Source organism: Typopeltis vanoorti, chromosome 9, assembly GCF_054136105.1.
Source record: "Typopeltis vanoorti isolate ZY-2024b chromosome 9, IOZ_Tvanoo_1.0, whole genome shotgun sequence".
Lineage (NCBI taxonomy): Eukaryota > Metazoa > Arthropoda > Arachnida > Uropygi > Thelyphonidae > Typopeltis > Typopeltis vanoorti.
In genome coordinates, this window is record NC_143557.1 from 57,098,859 (window position 1) to 57,124,291 (window position 25,433).

The 25,433-nt window shown below is 36.2% G+C and overlaps 1 protein-coding gene across 1 annotated transcript in view; it reads right to left on the bottom strand.

Annotated features, from left to right (window-relative positions):
- Positions 1-25,433, bottom strand: part of LOC150103066 (uncharacterized) — a 223,228-nt gene that overhangs the window by 8,190 nt on the left and 189,605 nt on the right. Inside the window, exon 13 of the mRNA XM_090397785.1 lies at positions 23,872-23,939. Coding sequence (XP_090253911.1) covers positions 23,872-23,939 — 68 coding nt within the window. The remainder of the gene's footprint in view (positions 1-23,871; positions 23,940-25,433) is intronic.

The following is a 25,433-nucleotide window of genomic DNA, read 5'->3' on the forward strand; positions in this document are numbered from 1 at the left end:
GTTTAGTTATCAAGAAGTAAATAGACATTGCTTACCACTATGCTGCAATTTTTTATTAAGTTCATAATATGGAGCTAAACAAATATCCAATTGTCTCGTGAATTTTCCCCGAGCGCTCCATTGAGGGATTATTATCCTTAAAATAACTTCCTAACTTTCTTGCCAAGTCCAATCCCTCTGCTAATTTCTTTAAACTGAATTCTTTAACGGATTCATCACAATCAGAATCTTCAGCAGAACTTTCCCTGCCATCTATTAATTGTACCAGTTCCTCCTCATTTAAATCTGTTTCTTCATCAATTAATTCACTAATTTCGTTTTCAACCATATCGCAAAAGCCCTCTCCACCAAAAATGTGTGCGACGTTTATTATATGACATAGCTTGGCATCCACTGGAGGTACGAAGAAATTTTGTTCCAGAATGGCTTCAGGCCATATTTTTTTCAAGCAAGCATTCAGCGTAGAGAGTTGTAATTCCTTAATGGACACAGAAATAATTTTCACACAATTCATTATTGAAAACTCTTTCCACGCTTGAGAGTGTCATGTTTGGATTAGATTACATTTTTTCCAAAATTAATTGAAATGTTCGTCGAATATAATATGACTTAAATGTTGATATTATTCTTTGGCCGAGTGGTTGAATAAGTGTAGTAGTAGTAGTATTAGGTGGCAAAAAAACTTATTTTAATATTCGGATGGCTTAAATTTGTTACGTGGCCTGGTGCATTATCTAAAATTAGTAGAATTTTGAAGTCCATATTCTTTTTCTTTGTGTAACTTTCTACATCAGGTACAAAACACTTGAAAAACCAATATTCAAACAGCTAGCTGTAACCCATGTCATTTTGTTGGTCCACCAATAAACAGGTAGGGTGGACTTGTCGAGCCCTTTCATCGCACGAGGATTTTCGGATCAGTTAATAAACATTGGTTTTGTCATGTAATCACCTGATGCATTACTACAAAACAGTAGAGTAATTCTATCTTTGGAAACTTTGAATCCAGGAGCTGATCTTTCATTTTGCAAAATATAGGTGCGTTTTGGCATTTTTTTCCAATATAACCCAGATTCATCAACATTCAACACCTGGTCTATACCTTCTTCAATAATTTTTAAAAGTTCTGCTGGGTATTTCCTGGCAGCTTCAATGTCTGCTGATGCTGATTTTCCCTGGATTTTAAGATTATACAACAAAACCTGCTTTTTAAAATTTTCGAACCAACTGTTACTGGCACAAAATCCATGCTGAGAGATTTCTTCTGAAGAATCTTGATCAAGTTCTTTTAAATGTTTATAAACTTTGAGAGCTTTTTGCTTAATAAGGTCCATCCAAAGGCATTTTCTTTTGAGTGCAATCTTATATCCAAATCATTACAGATTACTCCATTTTTTTCTATTAGAATATCGCATACACGAGCAACGCGCTTGCACTTACTGTTGACCCAGCAATAACACTTTCTCGGATTTTATGTTCATTTTGTTTGATCGTTCGAATTGTTGATTCATTTAAATTCAGAGTCCTTGCAACAACTCCTGGTTTTTCTCCAATTTTCAACCGATCCAAGATTTTAATTTTTTCTTCGAGAGGAATGAATTTCCTCTTCAATGTTGTTTTTTTTCTCCTTTCGTTGCAGTTTTAGTGGCCATTACAATAAAAATAAACTTTTACATAAAAAAAAAGCATTAGATATGTATGTAACTCACCAGAAAATAAACTGCACAGCTTGAGAATAACACACTCATGATTTTTAATGTGCTTTCCTGGAAGAAAACGAAGACAATTTTCAACAATAAACACTATAGATGGCAAACCTATGGCACTCTTGCCAGAGGTGGCACGTCTAAGAATTTTGCTGGCATTCAACGATTTACAGGCGATATCCTTTTATACGCTTATAAATTATTCAACTTTTTTTTTTAATTATTACAATACGTACAAGTTGAATTTTGTTTTACACAAGAGAGCAGCTATAAAGATGTGCATATGATTGGTGTGGTATTAACAAAAGATTGTGCCACCCAAAGACAAAGGCAACCGAAAAGTGTTGAGTTGAACTGCTAATTTTCTTCAATCAAATTCCATAGCATCTGAAACTGTCATAACAACATTCACTATTAGTTTTAACACATTCACGACAGGGTGTCATTTATCGTTCCAACGGAACTTCTCATTACCGATTGGCTCAACTCACACAAAAGTTTCAATCCTTGGCTGAATTTTATGGTTGCTTGTTTGCGTTTGAGGTGGCAGCTGAACTCACACTCATTATATGACATGTTTCAATTCTTGATAGAATTTTATTTTAAGTTAGCCTTTGTATTCTGTCATAATGACATCAAGAATTTCAAATGCAATAAAACAAACACTTATTTCATAATTGAATAATTTGACAATAGTTTTTAGTTAGATACTGTATTTCAGTGCAACATATGGTTTTGCTTGAGTCTATACAGCATAGTATAGGGGGACATGTGATTCATTAGTTAGTGCCGTTTTTATTCCAGCTGTCTCTAATTGCACTATTTGTTGAGAATTACACAGACTGCAAAAGCCTCTGTACAGTACCTTATTCAGGGATACAACAAAACTAAATTCAACACTTATAACTACTTGCGTGATATGGGCAAACACAAATTTAATGAAAATAAAATTTTATTTTTAAGTCCCAGGGTGAAAAATATATGAAAAAAAAAAAGGGTTACTAGAAATTGTAGACCACATTATATCGAAACTGCATTATACGAGGGTTACTTGCATTTTATTTCATGTGTTTAATCTTTTATGGAGTATTTAATTATGAAACTGATTCCTCTCTGGGATCATCACCATAACTGCAACTTAATAGAGCAGAAATGCAATGAAAAGTAACTCACAACTGGCAGAAAATATTTAAAATGACTAAAATGGTTCCTTCTATTTTCCATTAGTGGATTCTCTCAACAAGGAGTTCAGAGCATACACAGCTGTGAAAGTTTTTATCAGAATGTTGTATATTGAGCTGTATAGCCTCCATTTCCATGGATGGGCTTGTACTGCTTACAAATCAAGTATCGTCCCAACATTTTTCAATATTTAACAAGCATATTTACATAAATATGAATGCTGATCACCATGTAACCTTAAAGAGCCATTTAACAAGCATGGCACAGAGCTCACCATGACTGGATAACGAACTACTAGAAGGCTGTAGTGTATAGGAAAAACACGATAAATACGTGATATAATTTATCGTGTTTTTCTTATACACTACAGCCTTCTAATAGTTCGTTATCCAGTCATGGTGAGCTCTGCACTTGTTAAATGATGTATAACCTTTCTTTTAAGGTTATACAATGATCAGCATTCATATTTATGTAAATATGCTTGTTAAATATTGAAAAATATTGGGACGACACTTGATTTGTAAGCAGTACAATCCATTCCATGGAAATGGAGACTGTACAGCTCAATATACAACATTCTGGTAAAAACTTTCATAGCTGTGTATGCTCTTAACTCCTTGTTGAGAAAATCCACTAATGGAAAATAGAAGGAACCATTTTAGTCATTTTAAATAAATATGAAGAGGATTCTTCAAATCAGATGGATGTATTGGGATATGGTGGCTTCCATGAATATCATTTACCAGAGTATTGTTCTTGCTAATATATTAACCACACACGAGTCTCAAGAGCTATAACAGAACAGTGCTGTGGATTTGGCAGAAGTGAATAGAAAGATGAAACAAATCTGTTAAATGTGTTTCTTGAACAATCAGAGGTTGCATACATTGGGGAAAACAGTATGGGGAATTCAAAGCATAGAGATTTGTGGAATAAAGAAAGAGGATAAGAAGTTGGTTTGGTGAGTCCAGAGCTGAACAGTATGGATGTTGACCAGCAGCTGCCCATGTTCATACATACAGAAAAGACAATGCAGAAACAAAGCATCTGAAGGAGTCAAATGAGAATAGGGTCGTCTCAAATAACTCTCTTCTAGATACAATCTGAGCTACAGATTGTATAGATGAGCCATTCAGTTGGAAAGGCACAGGTTCAAATCCCATATCATGTCATGTTCCCTCTAAGCTACATGCATGCACTGACGTACACCAGTCAAAAAGGGAGCACACATGCCTAGTACCTAGGCACACACATTTTTTTCGTTCAGAATTTCTAATTTACAGTCAGTAATTTTCAAACATACTGTAAAAACGAATTATATAATGAATCATACTTGTCACTTATTTTATTGAACAGTTTTTCTGCTATCTCCACTACAGCATTATTCTAATCCTTTCCAACTTAATATACTTTGTTACTTTTGTGGGGGAACTAATGTTGATGGCAGCAAGTTGCAGAGTTGTTAATTTAGTACTCACAATTTTAGAGGTTATAGCTAGATGAAAAAAAGAGGACAACATTAATATGAGAAATATTCCATTAGTGCACATTGAGTATAAAACTGGAAACTTGCACACAAAATGTTTTTCATGCACAAAGACCAGCAGAAATTAGAGGGAACATTATATGTGAGGAACTTTTATTGGTTCTTTTCAATCAAATGGTAAGTTACTTTCATACTGAGGTGAAGGGTTATTTTCTTTCTCAGAACAGGCCAGCCAGTCCAGTGAACACACAGATCTACAATCAAAAATACTTATCCTTAGGGGGATGCATCAGAGGAGTGATGTGCTAGCTGCATTAATTCATGACTCCTAGGGATTCCACCCTTCCTAATGGATGGATTTGGAGAAGAAAAGAATACAGGTCTAGCATTCTGAGGGAGGTTTTTGTGATGTGCCACCCCAGATGTGAGAACAATATTCTAAAGTTGGATAGATTTGGGATTTGCCAAGTTTTAGGAGTCAAGCAGAATAAGTAATGTTTGAATTAAAAAGGATGCCATTTGCATTAAAATTCACTAAATTATCTTCACTCCACTTGGGTATAGATAGAAGATAAGTGTTTCAGGCATTGGTCATAGAATATCTTGAAGTTTAAGTCATTCATCTGAGTACTACAAGATTTGGTGAATGATGAAGTGGAATGGAGCATACTGTCATCAGCAAAGTTATTAGTATTGGAAGTTAGTAATCACTGACCTTTGGGATATTCTGGTAGTGATGAAAACAATCCACATGATGCACAACCAGAGAGGAAGCTGGCAATCCATTCACAAAAGGATTGGAGGTAGACCATAAGATGGCAGGTCAGAAAGAAGGCTGCAATTACAGATCTGATCCAATACCTTTGAAATATCATGAGTGATATTTCCAAAAGCTTTCTTAGATGCTGTTGGATAGATACCAGATGAGCAGAACAGCTTTTAAAGGTGACACAGCAAAGGCATTGCACAAGCTCTTAGTACAAGTGGTGGAATACCATCTTGGCTGGAGGACTGACTTATCACCTATTCTACTATACCTTATCTTTATGAGGACAAAGAGGTAGAGAGATGGAAACATAGCAAGGCAGTTTTGCCCAACAGCCTTGGAATGAGACCAGAAGACTCAAAACTGCACTTGAGCTGGAGGTAAGCTTACTGTATTTAGCACTTACAAACTCTGCTTTAGATTTGCTAATGATATTTTTGTGGTTATGAGCTGTAGTGTAAACAGCATGAAAGGATGGAGCTTTTAGCATGAGCCATTTAGTGTATGCTACATTTTTAGTCTGGACTGCTTTGTCACATTTGTTGAAAAACAAAGGGTGGGGGATTTTGGGCGGAATGAGAAATAATGCCTATGCTGTAACAGTTTATTGGAAATGATCTAGCTGAGTAGCAACATTAACATACAGCAATGTCATAAAGCAAACACTATGACATATGGTTTGAAAACATGGAAAGAAAGATTAAGGTGACTATCACAGTCTTAACATGAATCTGATATACCACTGTTGGAAAGAGTCATGACACTGACTAAGGACAAGCTCAACATGCACACACCTTTTGCTGTTTGACTTGAATTCTGGTGAGAAATGAGCCTAAATACGTATGTGCATTTATCCAGTGTGTTAAAATGTCTATTCAGAGATTGACACTTGTAACAGCATCCAGAACTATTATCAAAATTTGCAAAAAAAATAATTTTTTTTTTTTTTTAAATAACGAAACCTGTGGTGCGTTCATAATTAGAAGAAACACACGTATAAACCACAGTGAAAATTATTTAATTGTAAATATTTCATCCTAAGTATCTTAGGACATCATCAGTACAGTATTTAAACAAAATTAGGAATAACAAACATTTAGGGCGCATGATTACAATAGAATCTCATGAAAACGTGCATAACGTGCTAAAGTAGTACACAAAAAAAAAAAAAAACATTAATTATTTAACACAATTTTGTATGATAATTTCCCATACTTTAGGAATAGTAAGAACGTCGTTGTGGTTTAGGTTTGGTCTGCATAGTAGGGCTACACAGACCAAATCATTACTAGAGCTGATAAAGGAAATACCATGGTTCTTGATACCAATTCATATGACCGAAAAATGAATTTACTTCTTCGAGATCGTAATACTTACTCCAAATTGGATTTTGATCCTATGAATCGTCAACTCAGAAAATTAAATAAGCTACTTAATAAAACTTCCTCCTTAGATGAAGAAACAATCAAAAAACTTAAGACATACCATGCAAGACCTCCTAGAATTTATTGCTTACCTAAGCTACACAAAACTAATGTTCCACTTAGACCCATCGTAGACTGTATCAGCTGTCCAACGTACAAGTTATCAAGATTCTTATCTAACCTTCTCCGCCCTCACATAGGCCACTCAGTCTCTTCAATAAAAAATTCTACTGAGTTTCACACAAAAATTAAAGACATTCAACTATCAAAAACTGACTTGTTAATCAGCTTCGACATTGTCTCCCTCTTCACAAACATTCCCCATAAAGAAACAATAGAATTACTAACTCAAAAATTTCCATCTGATATAGTTGAATTGTTCAAGTTTGTTATTGCATCAGGTTACTTCACCTGGAAAGGTCAAATTTACAAGCAAGAGGAAGGAACAGCAATGGGATCTCCTTTATCACCAAACCTAGCAAATTTGTTTCTAGAACACCTTGAGGAAAAAATATTCACTTTTGAACCCAAACCAAAAATTTAGCTAAGATATGTCGATGACGTATTTGCAGTCTGGAAACATCCCGAACCTGAATTACAACTGTTTCTGGATAAAATTAACCTTCTTCATCATCGCATCAACTTTACGTTAGAAAAAGAATCTCCACAGGTATCTCTTTTTTGGATTTACACATCCAAAGAAAAGAAGAGACGGTTCCATCGCCACGTCTGTCTTTCGCAAGCGTACATTCTCAGGTCGCTACATTCACAATTCTTCTGCTCATCATCCATCTCAGAAATCTGGCATTATTAAATCACTAGTTTCCAGAGCGCACAAATTCTGCTCCTCTGAAGAATCTTTAAACCAGGAATTAGAAGTTATCAAAAATACAGCCAAAGATATGAGTTCCAAATTTCACCAAAGGCAACAAACTCTACCCTTTTGTTTCCAATACACCTGGCATTCACGTACAGATATAATAAGCTACTTGTAAGCTTTTTTGCATAATCTTCTCTATAGTCTGCATGGCATAGTTGGACAACTTTCAGATCTCTTATCTAGTACCCTACTTATGTAGGCATCCTTGCACATGCTTGATAAGTCCGAACCAGACAAACAAAGTCATTCTCTCCTCATAATCATTTCCATGATAAAGCATTCCCATCATTAACAGAGTTACATAACATTATTGCCTCTTACTCTTGCCATTCCTTTCATCATAATCTAGTTTCCTTAACCTATAACCTAGGTCTCGTACCAGTTAATAATTTCTCAAGACTCATGATACTAAATGCATTCATCCCTCAAATTCTCTCACACATCCATCTGTTTCTAAGATTTCATTACACACCAAAATAACATCTAATAGTAAACTGCATTACTTTCTAATTTCCGTTTATACAGTTTAGATTGCACACACAGAGTTGTAATAATATAATACAGAGTTGCATTAGTGAAACATGGCTGATAGTAGATGATATAGCTAGTGGGATTGAATGTGAGGGATATGATGTGTTTGGAGTGACAGGGGAAATAAAATGGGGGGAGGAGTGTTATTGATGATAGCTGATGAGCTACAGCCAAGGAGAAGAGAAGTGGAACTGCAGGATAAAGAAAGAAGAACATTTGAGGCTATTTGGTGTGATATTGAGGCTAGCAGAACAAAATATACAGTTGGGTGCTGCTATAGACCAGGTGATGGAACAGATGGTGGAGATAGTATGCATAAGCAAATAGAAGAAATGAGTGGAAGGAGGATAATTATTATGGGAGATTTCAACTATGGTAACATTGATTGGAAGGAGGAGAGGACACATGGGAAGAAGGAATTGAATTTTATGCAGTTATTAAGGGATAACTATCTGCGACAGCATGTAATGGAAAATACTAGGAGTCAGAGAGTACTTGACCTAGTAATTGCATCTGAGAATTTGGCTGTAACGAATATGACTATGTTGCCACCAATTGGTAAGAGTGATCATAGGGTCTTGACTTGGGAGGTGGCTAAAGGTGTGGAATTTATAATTAAGACAGGGTACATGTGGAATTATCGGGCTGGTAAGTGTGACAAGCTTAGGCGTTTGATTGGTTCAGTGCTATGGTATATAAAACTGCAAGGGCTGGATGTTGATAGTGCATGGGAGGTGGTTAAGAAGTGTTTGCATGAGGCAATGGGTGACTGTATACCTAGAATCCAAATAATAAATCAAGTAGGGGTTAAATGGATGAATAATACCATTAAGCTTGAGCTGCAAAAAAAGAAACAACTGTGGAGGGAATTTAAGGAGAAAGGTGACCGGCACGCACATGAACAGTATAAAGTGCAGGCCAGAAGGGTAACAAGTGTGGTAAGAAAAGCAAAAGCGGATTATGAAAGAACATTAGCCATGCAGGCTAAAGAGAATCCCAAACAGTTTTTCAATATGTTGCAAGTAAAAGAAAAAAATGTATATGGCAGAATGATTTTAAAGAATGCCAATGGTAGGGAGGAGAGCGAGCACTTTGCAAGAGTATATCATCCAGGTGGTGACATTGCAGGAATGAATGAACCAAAAGCTTATACGGGAATTGTGGTGAATGAAGTGGAGGTGAATAGTCTATTACAAAACCTCGATGTCAATACATCTGTGGGATTGGATGGTATACTACCTCGTGTCGTACGTGAAGAGGCTAAAGAATTATCAGTGCCCTTGACCATTTTGTTTAATTTGAGTCTCAGGTCTGGGTTAGTCCTGAGGGGATGGAAAGAGGGAAAAATAGTTCCACTGCATAAAGGAGGTTCCAAGACTGCTGTTGTAAATTACCGACCGATCAGCATATCAGGAATCGTTGTCAAGGTCTTGGAGAAAATAGTCAAGAGAAAAATACAGGATTGGATAGATGAAAATGGGATACTGTATGGGGGACAGCATGGTTTTGTATAGAGTAGATCATGCCTCAGTATATTGCTCACGTTTTATAACACAGTGACGGCTGAACTGGATAAGAGTAATGAGTTTACAGTGATTCTACTGGACCTTGCTAAGGCCTTTGACAGGATACCACATGTAATTGTAATCAGTAAACTGCAGCATATGGGGATAGATATAGGGTTGGTGAGATGGATAGGAGGGTGATTGATGGAGAGATATCAGAGAGTGGTTTATTCAGGAGTAGAGTCCAAAAGACGGCCTGTGACTAGTGGTGTGCCACAGGGTTCTGTTCTTCGACCATTACTTTTCAATTTGTTCATTAACGATATAGGAAAGGATCTGAGAGGAAGTGTTCATTTGTTTGCTGATGATGCAAAGTTGGGTAAAACAATAGTAAGTGCACAGGATGTCAAAATTTTGCAAGATGATTTGGATAGATTGGAGGACTGGGCTAAGGAGAATGGATGTCAATTTAATGTGGCAAAGTGTAAGGTTATGCATTTTGGGGTGAAAAGATTAGCAGCAGTATATCACATTAGTGGAACTGTACTCCAGGAGATTGACGAGGCTAGGGATTTGGGAGTGTTGGTGGATAGTGAGGTTGAAGTTTAGGGGGCACATTGCAAAAGTGGCTAAATCAGCTCATCAAATCACTTGGTTGCTGAAAAATACTTTGATGAGCAGAGACAAGCAAGTTATCGTTCCTCTGTACCGAGCCTTGATAAGACCTCACCTCGACTACTGTGCCCAGATTTGGTCACCTAGGTTTCTTCTTGATGGGGAGGAGGTGAAGAGGATCCAGAGGCGAGTGACCAAGATGATAGCAGGTCTATGGAATGAACCTTATGAGAACAGGTTGAAGATTTGTGAGTTGCAGAAATTGGTTGATAGGCAGAAAAGGGGTGATATGATTGAGACATTCAAATTACTGAAGGGTTTCTATAAGATTAATTCAGAAGATGTTTTTGAGAATAGGACTGGTGGTGGGAGGACTAGGGGGCCATACATGGAAGCTGGGCAAGGGTGTTAGAGCTAGGTTTTTTACTTGGAGAGTGGTGAATGAGTGGAATAAGCTGCCAGAGTCTGTTGTGGGTGCCATGACTGTGAATGAGTTCAAGGCGAGGTATGATAGATACTGTGCGAATATCAAATAGTTGTTCTTGACATGATGTTAGGGCCTCCCTCAATGAGTCTAAGGACTCCTTGGAGTTGCCCGTAATAATAATAATATACAAATTTTGAGTTTTAATAATTCACGACTTCACTCATAAAACAGCAATGCATGTCTGATATGCCCAACTGACATGAGAGAAGCGAAAATAATTTGAAGCTCACATGTAAAAGTAAGGAAATAATTTCACATGTAATTTGTTTTCAGTATTCTCACAGGTAAGCTTTATGACCTCACCAGTGAAGTGAGGTCATAAAGCTCTTCCCTGTGGGAAGGTTACAAGAAACATAACTGACAGATATAAAACACAGAAGCATAATGAATAAATGGCATCACTTATATGACACTGCTCTTCTATTATCAGTTTTCTGTATCAACTTCACACTAACATCTTAATGGTTTAGTATAATATTGCAGCATCTACTGTAATAATTTAGTATCATTCCTTACAAGCAGATTTAAGGCTCTGTCCCTCTCAAATCTCACCATAATCACTACTTCGATGACATTCTCCATTTGGCCACACATCAAGGATATGTTATGATACGATACCTCAACAACCAACATCTGAGGATTCGTTTCACCACTGAAAAGGAAAACAATAACTGTCTGCCCTTCCTTGACACTCTAGTTACCTGGCTGCCAAAAACAGATCCTTATCCTTTTCTGTCTACAGAAAACTTACCCACACTGTAAAGTACATCCACCACCTATCAACACCAACATCCCTTCCCAGCAGTATGGTATTATCAAAACATTGGCAAACAGAGCTAGAATTAGCATCTCTGCTGAAATCAATCAGATGCAGGACACGATTTTCGCCAATGCTTCTCCCTTAATAAAATTAACAGGCTCTCTGCCCCTCCTCACTAAAATCCAGAACACAAAAAAATCCATTGCTATCCACTATATCTGGAGCACCTCAGAAAAAATTGCATGTATTCTTAAAAGTATAAACATACAGATCTCCTTTATGCCATACCAAAAATTAGCTGCCTTTATACACTCCCCTAAAGATCCTCCCCCCCCTCCATCCAGACCATCCTGGATCTACAATATCCCTTTTCCTGCATAAATACATTAAACAAACAAGAAGAACTGTGAATATACATTTAGAATACAAAAAAATTGTCCATCTTCACTCCAGTCATTCCAGGGTGGAAGATCATGCCATGGATACAGATCACTGGATCCAATGGAAAACCGCCTGCCTATACAGAAATAAATTTAAAACAGAAAGACTATTTCTGGAATCCACCACAGCAATACAATTCCCTAAACTTAAAAAAAATTTGGCTGCATCGCACTGCCAAAAATCTGAGAGGCCATCATTTTGAGACTGTCAGCAAGTGTCCATCATAGCACCCATAGAAGGCACAAATTAGGACTATAAAAGCCTGAATTTTTAATCAGATTATGTTTGCCTTCCTACTAGTGTGTGTCTGCATGCACGTGCTTAATATATTTCTTTGCACCCATGAAGATGCCTTGGTGGCAAGGCAAAATATTGGCTTATTAATCTAGTTAGCTAAATAAATTTAGTTAGTTAATGATTAGCTTTAGATGTCTGTTTTTTTCCACTAAACATTAACATGAAGGAAAAATTATTTATTGAGATGAGACCTAATACAGAGATCAAAAACTAGAGCATCACGGCAGGAACAGTGAGGAAGTACATATAAGTGCAGCTAAGGCATGCAAATATGATGTATAGTTCCATTACATAAAGGTGGCTCCAAGACAGAAGTAGCAAAATTATAGACTAATTAGTATTTCTGAAGTGATGGTTAAAGTATTTAAAATTGGTTAAAAGTATCATATTCCTATATGATAGGAATATGATACTCTATAGTGGGCAGCATGACTTTGTAAAAGGAAGGTCCTGCCTCAGTAATTTATTCACATTTTATAATAAAGTGACAGCAGAGTTGGATAAAGAAAATCGCTACACTATGATACTGCTGGACTTGGCAAAGGCATTTGACAGAATACCGTATGGAAAACTGTTACATAAGTTTGAGCAAATGAAGATTTGAGGTTGGTGGCATCGAATCATATCACCAACCTCACATTTTCATTTGATGGAGTGGAATCAAGACGAACGTGGGTGACTAGTGGAGTGCCCCGGAGCTCTGCACTAGGACCATTACTCTTTAATTTGTACATTAATGATATAGTGGAAGATTTGAGGATGGGGGGGAGGTATTCAGTTGTTTTTGCTGATGCAAAACTGGGGAAGGCAATAGTTGATAAAGGTGATGCAGATATCTTGCAGGATGATTTAAATAAATTGGTGGTGTGGGGATGTATGCACTAACAGAACAGTTGAGATACCCTGCTTTTACAGCTGTTTTACAGGTGTATCAAAGGACATTGGTTGTCAATTTTGACGTAAAATTGTAATGTACTTTGGAATGAAAGAAAACCGATGAGGCTAGGGATCTAGATCTAGAGGTGATGGTGGATAGAGATTTGAAATTCAGATGACATACTACAAGGGTTGACAAAATAACTCAGAGGATTACTTGGATATTGAAGACCACATTGACAAGTAAAGACAGGGAGGTTATTATCCCTCTTTATAAGGCTGTGATGAGATCACATGTTGATTACTGTGCACAGATTTGGTCACCTGCACATATCAGGGACTGGGAGGTGGTGGTGGAGAGGATTCAGAGACAACTGACCAAGCTTGTGACAGGTCTTTGGAATGTTAAGGGGATAAAAATCCCTTATTGTTTTTCAGCCAGTAAGCGAAACTACGATCGAAAACTATGATCTGAACGTTTCATGCCGACGAACTGTCGGCGGATCCAAGTGTACGTGACCACTTGGTAGTACCACACCACGGCAACTCGTTGCAAAGGTGGAGCAAGATCCCTCACTATTCTTGATATTTTCTCATAATGTAAAAACACACAGCTCTTAGGAGATGTAGTACTGTTTTACATTATGAGGAGAGGTCACTACCCAGACCGGTTTCAACCTTTTTTGAGGTCTCATCAGTGAGTAGCTAGACCTAGAATATCAGAGTTTAAGTGAAAAGAACTTACATGCTTTTGCTATACGATTGCCAGAAAGGTGTGTCACTATATTCTATTATAACATATTATAACTAAGATGAAAAGCCAAATGGCTATTTTATCCCCTTAACTTATCAACCTTGCCAGAAAAAAATAGCCGTTTGGCTTTTCATCTTAGTTATAATATGTTATAATAGAATATAGTGACACACCTTTCTGGCAATCGTATAGCAAAAGTATGTAAGTTCGTAGTTTCCCTTACTGGCTGAAAAACAATAAGGGATTTTTATCCCCTTAACTTATCAACCTCGCCAGAAAAAAATAGCCATTTGGCTTTTCATCTTAGGTCTTTGTAATGTTCCCTGTGAGGATAGACTGAGGGTATGTAGGATGCAGAGTTTAGCTGAGAGGCAGAGGAGAGGGGATATGAAAGAAACTTATAAATTACTAATGGGATTCTATAAGATTGACACAAAAGAAATTTTTCAATACATTGGGAGTAGGGGGGAAAACAAGGGTCACACTTGAAAGTTGTCTAAGAATTAATAAGGTGAGATTAGTAAGGGTGTTCAGACTAGGTTCTTTACTTGGAGAGTGAGGAATGAGTGGAATGGATTACCAGAGGTGGTTGTGAGTGTCACAACAGTGAATAATTTTAAGGAGATGCATGATAAGTATTGCATTAATGGATACTGCAGGTCTCCTGCATTCAGTCTTTTGACTCCATAGAGTACTTGTATAAATAATAATAATAATGTCAATGACAGAGCCTCCATAGCTAAGTCAGTATAGACGAAGCCCTTTGGTTGGAAAGACCTCGGTTCAATTCTCATCAGTGATGTGAGGAACCTTTATCTGGTCTCTTTCATCTAAAGATGAGTTAACCAGTCTCATATGGAGGTTAACCCCCCCCCCCCTGGTAACTCAGGTTTTTCATCCCTCAAAACAGGCAAACTGGTCCCATGAACACCCAGCTAGTCATAAAATATACTATGGCAAGGAAGGCAACAGAAAACCATCTTCCTCATAATCATCTCCCTAGTATGGTAGCATACATCTACCCCCACCAGCCGTATAGCTGAGGGAATAGAACAGGATAGGAATGTCAATGACATGGTTATGAATCTAATGAAGTGGACCTATATGCATTGGGTTCAGACTTTTGGGGGGGGGGGGGACAGGAACAAATGGGTTGAGTTTGTTGCCTTGATGAATATGTTTTGGTCTGAGAGTTCACATTAGTGAAACTTTGCCTCTCAGTGGCAAGTATAGCAACTGGAATTGAGTGCATAATAATTTTAGGAAGGACAGAGAGGATAAGAAATGGGAGGGTAGGATTAATGATATAAGATAATTTGATTCCAGTTATGACAAATTCATGAGCTGTTGCTAAATTTCCTCAAGCAATATGTGAAAGAAGTAACTCAATGGCCTGCCTGGTTGACCAAGTGGTTAGTGTATCTGCTCTCCCAGCCAAAAGTTGCAAGTTCAAATCCCACGTGGGCATGGATGTTGTCTGTGGAAATATTAGTGGTGGTGGTCGGCAGATGGCATTGGTGTAGTTGGTGGATTGAATGAGTGGTGGAGACAGAGTTGTAGAGTGGATGCCCTCCCTTGATGAGTCTTTGGACTCTCTGGAGGTGTTAGATAATAATAATAATAATGCAAATATGGGGGGGGGGGAGTTCTGATAAACACCTAGAACAAAAATTATATTAAAGCAACTGATATAACTACAAGGCATAATCTTAACCCTTTAACCCCCATGTTTCATCAAATTGTAATAATTTTTCTTTTAGGATACATAAGAAGACATGTCAGAGGTTTTGAAGAAATTCGAAGACAGAGGTGCACACCATCATCAAGATTTTCATGCCTCGAGAAAAGTCTGCAACTGAAATTCACCAAACTTTGTGTGAGACTTGAAAGTTGTCTAAGAATTAATAAGGTGAGATTAGTAAGGGTGTTCAGACTAGGTTCTTTACTTGGAGAGTGAGGAATGAGTGGAATGGATTACCAGAGGTGGTTGTGAGTGTCACAACAGTGAATAATTTTAAGGAGATGCATGATAAGTATTGCATTAATGGATACCCCAGCCTATCCAACAGTTGCCAGGTGGGTGACCAAGTTTAAAACTGGGCATCCTGAGACAACAGATGCCTCCAGGTTAGAAAGACCTTCCACAGTGATAACATCTGAAAACATTGATGCACTGCACCATGATCCTTAATAATAGATGAATACCAGCCAAAAACATTGCAAAGACTCTGGGGATATCTAGGGAATGAGTTGGGGTCATTATCCACCAATATCCAGACATGCAGAAACTCTCAGCAAAGTGCCCCCAAATGTTTGAATGCTGACCAAAAGAGAGAATGGTGTGCTGTCGTCTCAAGGGATCATTTTGAGAAATCAGGTCAAATTTTTTGGCCTACACTGTGATTGTTAAAGAAACATGGCATCATCAGTATAACCCAGAGACCAAACAATAGTCAATGGAGTGGAGACACAAAGGTTCTCCACAGCCAAAGAAGTTCTGAACCCAAAAATCAGCAGGGAAGGTTCTTGCCATTGTCTTTTGGGGTATTGTTTGTGTAATCATTACCAAGCACCTCAGAAACGATACAACTGCTACAGCAACAGCAGCAGCTTATTCAACAGCTCTGAAGGAAATGAAAAAGAAACCGAAGGAAAAACGCTGTGGGAAACTGTGTTGCTTTTGCAGGACAATGTACTTGCTCACAAAACTCGGACAATACACAAGTTGGACTTTCAATATCTGCCTCACCCACCTATCCTATTTGCCAGATCTGGCCCCTTCTATTTCCTATTCCCAAACTTAGAGAAACATTTGAAAGGAACAAAATTTACCACAGATGATGAAATCATATCTGCAGCAGAGGACTGGTTTGTGCAACAAGGGAAAGACTTTTTTCTCAGAGAATTGCAAGATGCAGCAACATTGTAACAAATGTATAACACTTTGTGGGGAATATGTACAATAATGTGTAAGTTACATGGTTCTACTCAATTTCTTCATAGTGATTATCACAATTTTTCAGCACACCTTCATATTAAATTTGATCATACTGTCAGAAGGGATCTCAGTTAAGGACATTACTGTTTTTCCACCAGTGCAGTAATCCTGCCAAAGAAGGGTGGATGAAATGAAAGTTGATAAGGATGAGAAGTTCACTTGGTATATTTGGAGTTGGACAGTGTATGACCAGTGGCTCTAGTTCTTACATGATTAGAAGATGCATGATTTTACAAGGAAAAAGCATTGGTTTACTAAAGGAGATCATGTTTTAGTAATTTGCTCGTATTTCATAATTGGTGAACATATTTCATTGTTGGTGCAGCTCATTATTGAGCTGCACCAACTATGAAGTATGGTATGGAAAGAAGAGAAAATGCCAGAGGAGTCGGTGAAATCAATATTGGTGACATTATACAAGAAAGGAAATAAGCTAGAATGTAAAAATTATAGAACAATTGCATTGACAAGTCACCTTGGTAAAGTGATGATGATGATACTGACAGATAGATTGAGAACACAATTGGAAGCATACCTTGCAGACGAGCAAGCACGGTTTAGGAAGGACAGAACTACAATTCAACAGCAGAGAAACCTAGGAGAACAAACAAAAACATATATACTTGCTTTGTTGATTTTCAGAAGGCATTTGACAATATTGACCAGAAAGTGACATTAGCAGTTCTAGACTCATATGGAATTGATAGAAAACTAATAGCTATATTGAAAGATGTTTATCGGAATGAGTTGCAGCAGTTAGAATAGGTGATGATTTGGGAAAATGGTTTAGAACAAGCAGAGGTACTAGACAGGTGGACCCAAGATCAACAAGAATTTTCATTGCACATTTAGAAAGAGCAATGGACAAAATGAAGGAAGATGCAAAAGGAATATCTGTACATGAAATGAGAATTAACAATCTGAGATTTGCAGATGACATTGTTATTACTGAAGAAGACGAAAGAGAACTACAGAAAACACTGAAACTGTTAAATGAGGAAGGGAAGAGATTTGGACTTGTTATGAACTTGGAAAAAAACCTGAAGACAATGGTATTTGGTGAGAAGAACATGAAACAAAAGACACAAGTGGATGGAATTGATATAGAAAATGTAGAACAATTCACATATTTAGGAAGTAAAATGACATATGATTTGGACTGTAAAAAAGATATAAAGACCAGGATTGCAAAGGGAAGAACAAATGTGAAGGCCATGGATAACATCTGGAAAAGTAAAGTGATCAGCCTGCAAACAAAACTAAGCGTACTGGAAATACGCATCTTTAACAGTATACTGTATGGATCTGAAACATGAGTAATAAATAAGGAATCAAGAAAAAGAATTTTGGAATTTGAAAGAACTTGTTACAGGAAGATTGGGTACAGAAAATCACAAATTAAGAGCTCTATCGGAAGATAGAACCAAAAGAGAATCTAATGCAGAAGATTATAAAACGGAAGCTGCAATTATTTGGACACATCTGTAGAATAAGTGAGGACTGGAAGATAAAGGCATTTATGTTTAGTATTATGGATGGTAACATCCATAATACTAAACAGAAGAAATAGATGAGATAAACATCTCATCTATTTCTAACAGAAGAGATAGATGAGATGTAAACAGAAGAGATAGATGACACAAACGACTGGTGTGGAATGGGTGTACAGAAACTGCGACACTGTGCACTGGACAAAGAAAGGTGGAAGACAATAGTGAAGGAGCATCAGACACCAACGGGCAGTGAGTTCGTGATAATAATGAGATTGATGAACTGGATATGGATAATGATACTGGACTTTGCTAACATATTTGACAGGATATCCATTGAAAGGCTGCTGGATAAACTGGAGGACACAAGACTGAAATAAAAACTAAATGGGTAAGTGACAGTTATCAAAAAGTGGTATATGGGGAGTGTTGATTTACCAGATTTAAGATGACCAGGGATCAGTCCTCAGACCACTCTTGTTCAGTTTATGTATATGTTAATGTTATTAGAATGGACCTGACTGGAGAAGTTACCAGTTATTTTTTGCTGACTATGTAAAGTTAAGCAGGGCAATCATTGATACAAGTGATATGCAGCACTTACAAAATAACTTGAATAGGCTAAAACTGTAGACCAATGATAATGGCTGTGAATTTTTTTTAATTTTATTTTTTTATATAATGATCCCACACAAGAATGGCCACAAAACCTCTAACAAAGCATTGCCATGTGTGGGCAACTGATTAAGGAGAAAGAAGTAATATATTAATATGTTTCTTAAAGAGTTGGAGAGTGTACTCATCGGGAAGAACAATATAGAGAGACTGTTCTCCCCATCTAGTTCTCACATGATTAGAAGAAAGTGGAGGAATGGTAATGGCCAGTTCAGCCAAAGCAAGGTACTTACAGAAAAGGCAGAGAATGGAAACAGAGTGCCTATGGAAAAGTGACTGAAGGACCTACTAGGTGAATCACATGTTTTTGGGAGAAAAAAATAAAAATGTAGTAATGCAGATGTTTTTATTAGAATTTTGTTACTTCTTTAAAGACATTATGGAGTCTAAGCAGTCTACAAACAGAAAACAAGTTTAGACTATTTCTATTTATAAACCTCATCAAAAGAAACAGATAAGGTATTTAATGTGTTGCTAATATTTCACTCATTTTAACACACACAGCTTAACACAAATGCTTTCATGAAGCAGAAATGGTTAGCTTTATTACAACTACATGAATGCATGAGTTGTAATGAAGCTGAATTTATGACTAAAACCATCGTTTTATACATTTTAACCATCATATCTTGTTACCTGTAAAAGCATGTTAAGCAGTAAGACGATATGAAATTAATAACAATAAAATAAAAAAAATTAAAGATAAATGACTGTTGGCAAAAAAAACATTATTGCATCCAGAAAAAAAAAATTTCTCTTTACTTTTTCTTCAGTATTATTAATATTAGGTACTTAAATAAGAAGATTACTACTACCAATCAGTTTATTATTTATTTTTATGAGTGAAATTGGTTTTTTATAGTACATAGTTTTATTTACCTTATGTATTTAAAAAATATCAATATTTTTATTTTATTTCATCAGTTTGTATAAATTACATAAATTAACAGTGACACATGCAGCTAATTTGTATGCTAAGAAGCAAAAAGCTACTTCCCATTTCACAATGCAGTAGGTACCAAAACAGCTGTGATAACTACTGCCTTTTTTGGATTGTTGATAGGTAATTAATGCTTGCGAAGTTTATGGAAAATGGAACAGTCAGTTCTGACTTGAACTGAGCAATGCAATGGCTTTTTTCAAGAGGTCATAAGAGAAAGGGGGGGGAGTTTTCTTTAAGTTTAGTTTCTGTAGTGCTCTGAAGATTCTGGATAGAAAATTGGCAAAATATTGACACTGATATATCTCATTTGTTTCTTTTTGTGTTGTGAATTATACTGAAAGCTACAAATGAATAAATACCAATACCTAAGCTTATCTACAGAATACCTATTTAACCCTCTGAATAAGCATCTTGATGATCAGAGATTTGAACTTAATCAACTTGTGAATGTAAATTACAACATCAATTATGCAAAAAAAAGTCTACATAAATGTGAATTTGATTTGTTTCAAATAAAGTTCTCTTTATTCTGCACAAGCTTAACACAATACTCAGTTTACTTTCAACATTAAAAAAAAAAAGTTTAATTTGTTTCATAGAGGAAGTATTCCATCCATTTAAAAACCACTGCCAACTGTCTTGGTTAGAAAATTATCATTTTCTATATAGAGTATGGCATTATATGAATTATTATTATTTAAAAATTTGGAGTTAGCGCATGCATGCACACACAAAATATGCTCAACTTAGAGATCATTAGATAAAGATGGATTACAATCAGTCAATACTCACCACAGCAAATACCATTATAGTGAATGGTATTTGCTGTGTGAACTTTCTATGAGAAACAACCAAAAAAAGCCATAGTCAAAACTCCATGTTACCAATGGTGTTTTATGAAGGCATTTGCTATGGCAAACCTTCCAACATAAGAAACTATTCCTCTGGTCCTTAAGGTTAGGTGTGAGGATCACCATTGTAACAAACTACTGAGAAGTTCTGAAGGAGGTCTGATAAGCACAGTACTATTCTAATGAAAATTTGCAACAGAAAACTAACCACTATAACAAACCACTTCTGCAGTCCCTATGAGTTTGTTACAGCGAGGAGTTGGTTGTTTTGAATTTATGGCTGAAGCAACTAAGGCTAAGAAGCCAGCATATTATGTCTAAGTTCCATGTATTCTTATGACCAGTTTGAGGGATGAGAGTTGACCATATTTAACTTTCATGGCTCACACATCGCAAAAATTATATACACTTTTATTCCAAAAACTCCAATATATTTCATCAAACATTATGTGGACATCATCAGGAAGACAGACCGTTAACTACATTCAAGACATTAATCAAGATCAAAAGCTTCTGTCTCAATTAAATCTAAAGTACAGGCAGCCCTCGGTTTACTCCTCACTTCTGTTTCTCAAAAAACGGGCGTAAACCGAACCCAATTTTAATGGGAGGTACAAAGTTATGTTCCACGCAGTCAAAAAATATGCACATAAAGTATGTGTAACATTATTATATTTAAAGCTTTGATAATACATATATATATATTTGTTAAAATAAAATTATTAATAACAAAAACAAAACTAAATTATGAAACCAAAAAATATGAAACTTCGAAAAGATATTACATGTTTCTATGTTGAAGTTCATGGTTTTGGATCACCTGCATTTTTTTTTTGAAAAAAAGTATATATATGTTAACTGCCTAGATTTCCTTTTTATTTCTTTAAGGAGTTCAGTGTAAGGTTGAATAGATGCGATTACACTCCTTTTTTACGTTCGCACTCTGTTTCCTAATCGTGGTCCATTTCGCAGAGTTCATCAGTCAATGTCTCTATGCTTGCAAGGATATGCTGTAAATTGGCCATTTTTATATCTCTCAGAGGACCTTCTTCGTTTTCTTTCTCCTCCTTTGGATGTTGACTTAACAGTTCGGCTAATTCTTTTTAAGTCTTCATTGGAAACGGTTTATCATGGCTCTCTAAGACTTCTGTCACATCTTCAGCTGTAATATCGTCCAATCCCACTTCTCGCGTAAGCTTGGTAACGTCTTCAATAACATTCTCCTCTTGCTCTAATTCCTCGATGTCGTGCATAAATGCTGGAAGAAGCTTTCGCCATGCTCCTTTTAAACACTTTGCTGACACACTTCGTTCCAAGCTGCCTTAATGTTATTAATGTCCTTCAAAATGTCGAATGACCACCAATTGTCTTTAATAGTTTTTCCTGAAGTGTCCAAGACTCTTACCATTTCCATAAATGTTGTACGGAGGCTTTGAAGATTGATATAATCCCCTGATCCATTGGTTGCAAAAGCGATGTTGTGTTTGGGAGCATGTAAACAACCTTGACATCCGATGGTGTTCTTACTTCAGCAAGGTTTTGAGGATGTCCGGGGGGGACATCATCCAAGAGAAGCAATGCCTTGGCTGGCAAATCATTTTCTTTATGGAAGCGAAGCACAGTAGGAAATAATTTGTGTACCAATCTATAAAAACGTCTTGTGTAACCCAAGCTTTCTTGTTCCATTTCCAATAGACTGGCAGCATGGCTTTTATAGACCCTTGAAGGCACGTGGTGTCTGTGAATGGTACATCAACATTGGTTTAAGCTTCAAAGTTTTAGAGAGCACAAGTCTGTCTTTTGCAGCTTTAAAAGCTGGAGTGGAATGTTCTTCACAGGAAATGAAGGTGCGTGATGGCAATTTTTTCCAGTAGAGCCCAGTCTCGTCAACATTAAAAATGAGATCAGGAGGATAACATCCTTGTTCTACACAGTCTTGAAATTCTTTAGGAAAAGCTCCGCTGCCGCAACATCTGCACTTGCCGCCTCGCCACATAATTTGACACTATGGCACTTACTTCGAGACTTAAATCTCATGAACCAACCTTTGCTTCCTAAAAATGTTTCTTCACCTTCATCTGTCTTTTTAAGATCCTCAAAAATGCAAGCACAGGCATCCACCGTTATTGTGAATCGCCGTAAATTGAACTGTCGTAAACTGAGGGCTGCCTGTATATGATATTCCACTACTAGAGTTTAAAGGAACAATTGTAGAAAGTTGCACAGATGAGAGTTGACCATATTTATAATAACCTTTTATACTTAACTGGGATTTTATATGAACATACATTTCCAGCAAAAGGAAATGATGAAAAGAAACCATAAAAGTATAATATAACTTATTTAAAATAAAGAGCCAATAGGCTTCATTTCAGAGATGTAAACATTATTTAAATTAAGGGGATATTAAATCCCACATTGTTTTAAAACCGAATAAGAAACTCAAGATTGGAATCAAAGAGTTTCATGCATACATCTCCTAGGAGATGGGTTTTACACTGGGAAATATTAAGAATAGCGATCAGAACTTTCCCCACCTTTGCTACGAGTTGCCCTAGTTTGTACTACATACTTGGACTACGTGCTTTAGCTTACGCTAGTAGTCGCCGATACTTTTATAGTTACTATATTTGGCATGAAACTCTTTGATTCCCATCTTTGAGTTTCTTATTCGGTTTTAAAACAATGTGGGATTTAATATCCTCTTAATTTAAATAATGTTTACATCGCTGAAATGAAGCCTATTGGATCTTTATTTTAAATAATTTATGGGTGCACCTTTTTGACAACTCATATTAGCAGAGTATATATAAGTTCTTTAGTATTACCCTTAGTATTACTTTGGTCTAGCTACTCACTGATGAGATCTCAATAAAAATCGAAACCGGTCTGGGTAGTGAGTGACCTCCCACCATAATGTATAACATCATACATCTCCTAGGAGATGGGTTTTACATTATGGGAAATATTAAGAATAGCAATCAGAACTTTCCCCACCTTTGCTACGAGTTTCCCTAGTTTGGACTACGTGCTTTAGCTTACACTAGTAGTCGCCGATACTTTTATAGTTACTATATTCAGCATGAAACTCTTTGATTCCGATCTTGAGTTTCTTATTCGGTTTTAAAACAATGTGGGATTTAATACCCCCTTAATTTAAATAGTATAATATAACCTTTAAAAGTAGATAATAATAATACTCACAGCTAGTACTTTTTTTTCATTTGGCTCTTCAGGTATTGGGGGCTCTTGTCTTTTGCTGTCTTTTGATTCTGCAAAAAAAAGTGGCTCCATTTTTTCACAGATAAAGTACTAAAATATATTTCAGTTTTTTTTTGCATTTTGCTGAAAAACAAATCTTACAATTTTAAATGTAATGCAGCATTGACAGTTGCTCTATTCTAAAATGTTGCATGTAATTCAAGTGAATACTTTTAAGTATTTTTTTCTTTAATAGTCTGAAATCACATTATCTATTTTCACTTCCTTTTAACAAGATAATTGTCATGGTCATAAACAATAATGTTAGTGATATGTAATAAAAATGCAAATAATCACAAATGTATAGTTTATTTATATAATTTTAAATATAATTATTATAATTATATTTATATAATATAACCATTACAATAAAAATAATATGGACAATTTAAGATGAGAACATTCGATCTTCATATTCTTGTGGCACATCCCATTCATTATTTGGTTCATCTGAATACTGAATGAACAAGGCTGGGCTGACAACATGGGACTTGGCCAACAAATATTCCACTTTGTCTATTTCATGTACTCCATTCCATGAAAGAAACGGTATTTGGAGGGGGGGGGGGCTTGTATAATACAGCGGTGTCCAACTAGCATGAATGATATCTAATTATGTTGTTCTGTGATAATGTATGTGCAAAACAACATAATCAGATGTTGTTCTGAGTGAAATTACAACAAGTCCCCCCCCACACACACACACACAGCACCAAGGAGAACAATGAACAGACAAAACAAGGAATTTCATAGTTGAATTACTTACCATAGATTTTCCATCCTTTCCATGATTTTTAATACTTCTAAATAATATATGCAAGATGATTTATCGAGTTACTAAAATAAAGACCAGGGAAAATGTGAATATGTTTAGCGCTATTGAGTTATTTTGATGAGATATTTTAGCCCAACTTATTAAAAATTTTTAGTAAATAAATGAAAAAAGAAGGAGCTCTAACTGGTTCAATGCAAGATAAACTAAATCTACCTGAAATGCATGAAACTAGATATAATTTTTGCTGGCCATTCACTGAAGCTTCAGAAATAATTAAAACAAGAGGGGATAACAGAATAAATTAAGCTTGTAGAAAGCATATTGGTTAACGTAAAACTAAAGCTACTAAACCGAGATATACTACAGAACAAATGTTACTTAACGATATGGATACTATTCAGAATTCAACACAACATACAACTGGAGAAAGTAAATCTAGAACCCTTATAAAACCAATCATAAAAGGTAAAAAGATGTGTGAATTAGGACTGATTTCAGAGAAAGGTTTGAACCATGCATTACATTAGTGTTTAAAATGTAAAAAGCCTACAGACCAGAATCACTCATGAAGCATTTCAAAAAATAATGTTGAATGCTTAAAGGAATACATGCAATTTGTGGATCCTAAAAAGAATCGCTTCTTTTAGAAATATCACAGCTGATTGTATAGGATCAAGTTTATTATAGTTCAAAAGAAGGACATTGTGAAAGTAATGAGTTACACAGAAAA